General features: G+C 32.7%; 1 protein-coding gene across 1 annotated transcript; it reads right to left on the bottom strand.

Annotated features, from left to right (window-relative positions):
* Window positions 1–689: 689 nt before the first annotated feature.
* LOC105788032 (uncharacterized) lies at window positions 690–1,401 on the bottom strand. Its single transcript, XM_012614713.2, has 3 exons — window positions 1,198–1,401; window positions 1,063–1,125; window positions 690–999 (listed from the first exon to the last, which is right to left on the bottom strand). Exons 1-3 carry the CDS (start codon window positions 1,267–1,269, stop codon window positions 814–816), a joined length of 321 nt encoding a protein of 106 aa, XP_012470167.1. The 5' UTR covers window positions 1,270–1,401; the 3' UTR covers window positions 690–813.
* Between the last annotated feature and the right edge of the window lie 8,091 nt (window positions 1,402–9,492).

Here is a 9,492-nt window from a genome sequence, read left to right as displayed (position 1 = left end):
TCAAATTTAACTTTAGGTGAGACAAGTCTCGAGGCACGTTACTATGTACCGATAATTGGCCAAGAATCGAGATTTGACTCCCAAATTTTGAAATGTGGGCCTTATATTAACGTTTAAGGCCTTTTTAAGGTCGATTTTTGTTTGTATTATTTGTTAATGGTTGAAAAGATTATTTGCTTGTTTATAACCGGTGTTTTAACATCAATTGTTGTTTGTCTAGGTAACTTGATGACTATATGGTGATCCAACTTCTAGATCGGGTAAAAGGTCCCGAGAGATCCCATTGCTTTTCTAGTATAGTTAGGGGACACTTCATGTTTTCAATTTATGGTTTTGCCATACGGAGAGTTTTCCAGGTAACTCCATATATTGGTAATTATAAAACATCAATGTAGCATTCCATGTACCCACTTTCTCCTATAAACCTAATGTAAAAAAATTATATTTGGGGTTGTCAGCAAATAAAATTTGAAAATTTTAATATAAATTTTGAAAGTTTTAGAGTTTTTTATGTTTACTTTGAAATTTTACAACATTTTAGAATTTCTTTAAAAATTTTAAAACATAATTTAAATTTTATTATGAGCAAACTTTTATTAAAAATCCTAAATAATAACATAATTTGTAAAAGAATGATTGTTTGATAATTTTCTCGCCCAAAATATTAGAATAGAGATATAAAATCTATGTTAAGAGTCCAAATATAACAGGCCTGAGACCTGTATTGTTTTATTACTAATTAACCCCAGAATGAGAAACAATAGTAGTATATTTACAAAGGGAATAGAGATTAAAAAAAAAAAAAAAGGAGCATTAACAGGCTCCTTCCTTAACACTAAAGTCGGGATCTGGAGATTCAATGTTGTTAATTTTGCATGAACATTGACAAGGTCTTTCCACAATGTTTTGAGCTCCAACTTCTTTTTCTTCATCATCTGTCAGTGTCAGCTCAGTCACCACTTCCTTTATTTCACCACCTGAAGTCATCAATCCAATTCCCTGCAAAGCCATATATATTATAATTTCACAAATTAATAACTTGGTTTAGTTCAACAAACGAACCTCAATGAAACTGGCTGAAGCTTCCTTTGGGTCCATCTTCTGAGCTACATCTGCAGCCATTTCCTACACAAGCAAAAATGGGAATTTTATTATTGGGTGTGAGAAAAATATAAATATATATGGAGAGAGACATACCCTAGCATGGTTGAGTTGGCCTTGATTCAAAGTTCTAGGCTCCATTTCAATGGAACAACAAACATTAGCCATAGAAAACAGTACTGCAACAGCAACCCAATTCTATTGATTTTCAACTCATAAATAGAAGAGCTGCCCATTAATTTCCTACAACTTGCAAACTGGCTACAATTCTCTCACTCCATCTTCATGCCAAAATAGTTTACCTATAAATAGTTACCAAAACTGAATCATCATCACAAATTTTCTTTTTTGGTCACGGATATTGTTGAGTAAGATTTTAATGAAAGGAGACTGGAAATTAAAGGGTCATTCAAATCCCGTGGCTCTCTTTTGAGTAAAATTAGTCACGGGGCTAACCCTTTTCCATTACAGGATTTAATTATGACCACTGAAACTAAAAAAGTGAAAATGCTATATCTATACATCTCTTGACTATTGGTTAGCAATGTAAATAAGATATGACATCAATATTCATTATCATGATTTTATCTTTCTCTATGACCTGTAAATGGTTACAACCAACGTTATCAATCGATTTTGTTTTAATATTGGTATCACTTTATCCTTATTTTTTTATCTTTTCATATATTTATACTTTGTTTTATTGTTTCTTATTAATAGCAAATATATCTTATTACGTAAATATAAATTTTAAAATTTTAATTAAGTTCAGTCACTTAATTTAATTACCATTATAAAAGAATAAAATTATTAAACATTAACTTGGAATATCAAAATTTTATATGGTAGATATTCAACAAAACAAACAGCAACATATTGAAACGACAGAAACCCATTAAAAGTTGAGCTGGAACGAAATATAAGGTTTATAATTTTGGTCTATAATCAAATTTGAGTGTAATGATTGGTGCGGTTGATATTGGAATGAAAGTTACAACAAATAATAATAATAATAATAATAATAATAATAATAATAATTTATGATTGGTGCGACAGAAATCCAAGTGTTAAACCAACTCAAATGGACCCGCATATGATATTTTCAGGTTAAAGATATCAAACACATTGCAGATTACGTTTTTTGGGTCAAACTTTCAAAATATAAGGCTATGTCTAGAGACAATCAGGCCATGTCTCAAAACATGCCTCCTCTGTTTTAGACCTCCACTTTAAATGTTGTATGTCTCAAAACATTATTCCTCATGTCCCAAGGCTCAGCTTTGATATTTTATGTCTCAAGAGAGTGGAGCCATGTCTCAAGACATTCACCTGGAGATGCATGTTCAAACAAGAAAATAGTCATAGGGTCTCGAGACATGAACCCAAATTTGCAAAAATTTTACATTTGAAGTCAAGCAATCAAGCTCCAATAATACCCTTAACATGCAACCAATGTTATACAAGCAAAATTGACATACCAAAACAAGTGTAAACTCAGTTTTTGAATTCGAGTGCAAGATGCCACATTCGTTGTTGGAGTAACTCCAATTCATTCATATATTTTATTTCGATACAAGACAAATCCCTAAAATGATTATGAAAACTTAATAAAAAATAAAACAAAATTCAAAAATTTTTAAAATGTTTTAAAAACAAATTCGATTTTAGACATGCTTACAAAAGTAGTCGTGAACCCTTGGATAATTTAAAGGACTTACTCTGAAACATCAAGTTAGGTCATGATATGAAAGTAGGGGACGTCGTGAAATCTTTCCATACCAGGCGTGGTTGCGACAAAAAATGGTTAGGTTGTGATGAAGGGTAAGAACGTTATGGCGTCGTGAATTTTATGATCAATAAGACACTCAATCAAAATTTATCTAGTCAAGTAAAATAAATGGAAAAACAACAAATAGTGTAACACTCTATACCCGACCTAGTCGCCAAGCTCGAATACAGGATGCCACACCACCGTCTCATGTCATATACAACAAGTAAAAGTTCAATCTAAACAAGCATCATCCTTCTTAGTATTCGTATAGGTTTTAAGTCAATTATACTTGTTAGTTATCAATGTCACATGCTAACCATGCATCAAATAGTCTTATAACAATAATTAAACATGCATAAGGTCAATTAACGAAATCTCAAAACTGTCACGTAAGTATCGATACTGACACTAGGGTATTGATATTTTCTTTAAGTGGTATCGATACCACCTGTAAAAACAATACCAAACATGCATTCTAATTCTCGATTAAAAACCCAAAGTTTTGAAAATTATCGGTACGTGTCATCAAATATCGATATTTTAACCGCGAGTATCAATACTTGAGCAAAGGTATGGATGCCAAATCTCTATTCTGACTCCCTGCACATTTTAAAACACAGAAGTATCGATTTTAAAACTCGATCACTGATACCTCTGTTCCAGACCTAAAAAATGCAGCATAAATAAACAATTAATCCATTTCAATTTAGTTTCTAAACATCATGCATTAAATACTTTGACAAATAATCATTTAATGGCCTAATTAACAGTTCAATATCACAAAATTGTGTTCGAGCAAATAACGTCAAATCATCGTCATGTTTATGAACCCAAACATAACACTAACATGCAATCCTTATAAACTGAACCAAAAACCAGCAAAATTTCTAGAAGTTAACATGGCTATAAACAAGTCAACCACATTGCCTTCATCCCCAGAACGTAAATAAATATAGAACACCTACGAAATAACAAATAAACTTGCTTGGATCACCTCTTAGAAACCACACCGCTCACACCGGTACGCAACTAATCTGTAATGGGTAAAGAAGGGACTGGGTGAGCTTAACAATCTCAGTGAATGATCAGAATAACCACATCGCAAACATATCATCATGCATCCTCAAGACAACCATTTAGAAGTACAATTACAATAGGCCTATGTCTAGTGCCATAGAGTACCTATCCATGCATTACCTATTGGTTCACCTACACGACATTTACGTGCTCATGCAAACATATATCATGTAACACACATATTTAATCAAGCATGTAATGACCCTATAGTCAGGGGTGTCAAAAATTCCATTCCCGGGACTCCGTTCCCATAAATCAGACTTGTAAATATTTATTAAAAATATTTACAAAGTTAGTTGTGTAGTTAATTAGGTTTCGATTAAGTGAATTTACATGAATTAAGAGTTATTATAGTTTAAGGACTAAATTGCGTATAGGGTGAAAGTTGAATTATAGGTTAAAGATTAATTAAAAGGGCTAAAGAAGCAATTATGCCTTATTCCATTAAGTGGACGACATTAATGTTATATAAATAGCATATGTGTAAACTTATTATTATATATATTATAATGGTTAAAAGTTAAAGTATGTATATATGTATTATATAATATATATATGTTATAATAAAAAGAAAACCATATAATAAATGATAGTGGAAAAGAAAGAGAACATGCAAAAACAATTTAAAAAAGAAAAGAGTGGGACGACAACCTAAGGGTTTCAAACTTTTGAACTTCAATTGGTTAGTCTATTTAGTCCATTTTCTTGTAATTTTTTAATTTTTGGAATCCCAATGTTTAGTACTAACCGACACATGTTGAAATTTTAACAATTATTAAGATTTTAAATGTTGTTAATGTTGAATAGTTTTGGTATTAGGGATTAAATTGATAGATTTTTAAACTTGAAATGAAAAAGGATTAAATTGTAGAGCAAATTGTAAATTTTGTGTAATAGGGACTAAATTGTGAGAAATTTGAAATTTAGGGGTGTTACATATTAGTGGTATTAGAGCTTGCAAGTTTAGCTGATTCTTAGACTAAATTGAGCTCGAAATTGAGTCTAGAGGTACATGCCATAATTGAGTCAAATTGAGTCGGGATTTGGATGCTGATATATTTGTTTTTGTTTTATAGTTGAAAATGTCGGATGATTATAATAACGATGTTGATCAAGAGATGTATACCGGAGATGATGTTTCCAATAAGTTAAATGGAACTGAATCAGTAACACTGAGTGTTAAACCAGTTAGTACTCAACAACCTAACGTTGAGCGAGGTAATATTGAGGGAGGAGATGATTCACAGTTACTTCGAGCTATCACTGATGCTCTTCAGCGTGTAGTGGGAACCACATCCGATATGGCATCAACACCTACTATTCGTTGAGCTCTGATTAAAGAGTTGCATAGATACGGTGCGACTGAATTCTTAGGATTGAAATGAGCTGATCATTCTACAGCTGAAGTTTCGATTGAATCCACTAAATGCATCTTGGAACAACTTGAATGCAACCCGCGTGAAAGTGAAATATGAGTTGTTTCCCTGCCACCAGGAGAAGTATATACCTAGTGACAGTCAGTGACACGCCATGTATCTACAGATCAGGCTAATTGAGAATTCTTCCAAAAGGAATTCCGAAAGAAATATGTTAGCGAAGTGTATATCGAAGATAGAAGACAATAGTTTTTAATGCTGAAACAAGGTGGGATGTCTGTGATTGATTATGAATGAGAGTTTTCGCGACTTAGTAGGTACACTATTGAGTTTGTGCCGACTGAAATTGATATTTGCAAGTGATTTCTGTGTGGTTTACGCGATGAGTTGCGAGTACAGTTAGTATCGCGCAGAATTACTGAGTTTGCAGAACTAGTTGAACGGGTAAGAATGGTAGAACAAGTTTTAGGTTTTGATAAAAAGACTGAGCATACTCGTACTGTTGGAAAGCGTCCTGGAGCTGCGAGTTCAAATCCAAAACCAAAGAGATAAAAAGAATTTTGTCGTAGCTGGAGATCAAATTTTAAGTTAGATAGAGCTGATAGAAACCGTGATCGACAACCGACTATGTCCACGAGTAGTGTGCGAGGTCTAATCAAGGATACTGATACTCTAAATTGTGAGCACTACGGGAAAAAGCACTGTGGTGAATGTTGAAAGTTAACTCGATGCTATTTTTGCTATGGACCTACGGAACATTTTGCTAGAGAGTGTCCGAAGAATGAGAATGCTACATCTATTACTTCTCAGAGCTCTATGCCTTCTCCTAGGGGTCGCGGGTCGAGTCGAGGTGGTTCATTTTCAAGAGTTGGTGCTAGAAAGGGAAATGATGCTGTTACTCATCAATCGGATGTCAAAGTGCCAGCCCAAGCTTATGTTGTGCGGTCACATGAGGATGGCGATGCTAATGACGTTGTGACAAGTATTTTTTTATTACATTCAGAACCTGTTTATGCTTTGACAGATCCGAGATCTTCATATTCGTATGTTAATACTGAATTGGTTAAGTCAAAAAGTTTAAAATCTGAGACATCTAGAGTACTGATAGTGGTGTCTAGTCCATTGGGACAATCTGTGTTAGTGGATAAGATGTGTAGGAGATGTCCGTTAGTGACACAGAATATAACCTTCCCTGTTGATTTGTTGATAATGCCGTTTGGCGATTTTGATATGATTTTGGGTGTGGATTGGCTTATGGAGTACAGAGTGATTCTGGATTGCCATAAAAAGAAGTTTGTTGTTTAAAGTGAGGAAGGAGATATAATTGAAGTAAATGGTGTTAGCACGAGTGGTTCAACTCGTATCATTTCAGCAATTCAAGCTGATAAAATTCTCAATCAAGGCTATGAAACTTTTCTAGCCTATGTTATCAATTTAAATTTTGGTGTTAGTCAGTGCAGTAAAATCTGAGTTGTTTGTGAATTCCCTGATGTGCTTCCCGAGGAATTACTAGGATTACCACTAGATCAGGAGGTTGAGTTCACAATTGGTGTGTTTCCTGATACGACTTCAGTTTCAATGCCCCCCTATCGTACCTCAAAATCAATCATAAATTGATAAGAAGCAGTAGGGGACATAGTGGATAGGATCGAGATTGAAGTTGTTTGGGACTAGGGAAAATCAAGTCGAAGCATATTGAAACCTAACATGGTGAGAAAATAAATTTAAGGAATAACTTAGTGATACGAAATTGGAGAGGAGGAAGAGGATTCAGGATTGAATTCAAGTTATTTGACTCAAGAAGGAAAGATTTGGATGTGACCTGAAAGGAAGAAACCAAATAACTTTAGAAAATAACAAAGCAAATAAGAAAAATAAGAAAACTTAACAAAAAAAAAGGATAAATATTCAAAATAATAACTAAATAGTGAAAATATATATTAAAGTAAAGTGGAAGATGGAACGATAAACCGATGGATATGACGGATAGAAAGATAAATGTCCAACTGAACTATTTGAGATATAAATCCCAACAAACTCAATTAATGATTGTAATCAACCCTCTAAGAAATAGTCCTTGGCAAATTGAAGGGTGAAAAATGAATTCCCATGACTCCTTGAAGAAAATCAAGAAGAAAACTACTTCTAAAAATCACAAGAAAGAAATGTTGCACAAGAAACAAACTCCTAGAGTTGAAAACTTTATTAATGAAAACAAGTCTCCCCTTAATAAACAATGAAGAAGTCTTTGTATAGGCTAGCTAAGTACATCCAAATAAAACTCTAAAGTATACTAAAACTCTAATTAATCTAAATAAGATGTAGTTTTAAACAAAACTTTCTAATTAACATAAAACTCCTAAATAACTTAAAATACTTAATAATTATAAAAAAGTCGTAATAAAAAAATTTTAAAAAATAAGAGATGAAAAATAAAATATTGGACTCATATATAAGAAAAATTAAGCCTAAAACCTAAACCTAATATGATTTAAACTCGAATTAAAAGCCCGAAATTTGTAATTCCCGTCATAATGTTGTCTAGAAATTCTACTTGCACAATCTTCACTAAAACGGTCGTAACTTGAGCACTCGAACTCAAAATAAAGTGATTCAAAGTGCGTTTTGAATATAAGAGATAGAAATTCGAACAACATGAAGACATCTAAACGTAGAAATTCCTGGATCTTATCCAAAAAGTCCTTGTAAGTATACTGATTTCCTAAACTTTAAAATTGACAGCTTCGGTGAATGGAATTAAATAAATTTCACCCCACTCGTGCATGTCTTTGAAGAAATCTTTATTTGATTTGCTTGGCCTTTGACATTGTTGTTGGGCCTTGAGGTAGTGTGAGCCCATCATATCCATGGGTCTGAAATTAGGTCTTGAGACTCACATCATTCCCCCTTCCTCACAAAGATTCATCCCTTAAGCTGGACAAAAAGAAAAGGGATTAGAATAAATAACAATAAAATGAAAAAAAATACTTACCTATGCTTTCTTGTGCACCAAAACTATCTCCAGGATTAAAGATATTATTTTGATCTTCTAAATTCGCATGGATAAAGTATCTCTCCTTCAAAAAAAAAACCATCAACATTAAACAAAAAAAAATTAGGCACATGAGTGTTCAAGTGAAAAATAACCTGTAACTTTCTTTGAATATACATGGTCATCCATAAGAATTTCCAATGATGAGTCAAGGATTTTACATAATTATAAAAATCAAGTAGTTTATTATTATGTAAAAATTCATATTTAAAGTCTAAGGTAGAAAATTTTGTTGCCAAATCAAATGCATGAGGTTCTTTAATAAACCTGTCGAATGCAATAAAAGTAAACTTTAAATATCTAGATAAACCCAAAAAACCAATTGAACTTTCAGACCATTGTTTATTGAAACTTGACCAATGAGAAAGCGTGTTGTAAGGAAAAATAAAATCAATAGCATACTTATAAAAACATTCACGGTATGCCTACATATTTCAATTTTCGATGTATCATTACTTTTCTTAACTTCTAGCACTTATGGAGAGTTAGCAATGTTCAACTTACCTCTTTCCCACAAGTAAAATTATCTATAGATGGTAGAATAATATAATTGAGGGTTCGTCAATGGATCCTTAAAATCCTGTAACAAAGAAATACTACTAAAAAAATTTGAGTTAGGGTTAGTTAAAATATAACCATTCATCACTTTTGTATGGGTATTTTCTTGCTTTTCATTTTCTTTTTCCATATGAGAACTTTCCAATTTTACCTCATGAATTTTCACTCACCAAATTTGACCATCAAGTAGACTTTTATCACTCAAGGTCTCTTTTATCTCGACCTTTTCACATGATTTTTCCTCACTTTCCATATCCCCTCATAAGTATTATGAATATTCAATTTAGTACAATACATCTTAGTAGGAGAACATGACGTTTCTATCTCATCTAACTCTATAGATTCTTGGAGAAAATTCTCACTAGCATTTTTTTATTAACAAAAGTCTCGTGTTGGCACAATCATGACTATAGTGCTCACACCCTTTGTCCTTAAAACATTCAATTTCATGAGCTCTTTGTTGTTTTGGTGAAGAAGTAATAGAAGGGGACTGCTTAGAAGATGTAGAAGAATGTTTTGTAGGAGCCCTACTTTTCCACTTAAAAGGTTTAGTCTCA

The sequence above is a fragment of the Gossypium raimondii genome, chromosome 2, assembly GCF_025698545.1.
Source record: "Gossypium raimondii isolate GPD5lz chromosome 2, ASM2569854v1, whole genome shotgun sequence".
In the NCBI taxonomy this organism is placed as follows: Eukaryota; Viridiplantae; Streptophyta; class Magnoliopsida; order Malvales; family Malvaceae; genus Gossypium; species Gossypium raimondii.
This window is presented reverse-complemented; position numbering and strand designations above follow the sequence as displayed.

Excerpts from the sequence above, each read along its gene's own strand:
- LOC105788032 (XM_012614713.2), bottom strand. The coding sequence starts at position 1,269 with ATGGCTAATGTTTGTTGTTCCATTGAAATGGAGCCTAGAACTTTGAAT. Across the intron at positions 1,126-1,197 it reads GCCAACTCAACCATGCTAGG|GAAATGGCTGCAGATGTAGC; the intron begins GTATGTCTCTCT and ends TTGCTTGTGTAG. Across the intron at positions 1,000-1,062 it reads CTTCAGCCAGTTTCATTGAG|GGAATTGGATTGATGACTTC; the intron begins GTTCGTTTGTTG and ends ATGGCTTTGCAG.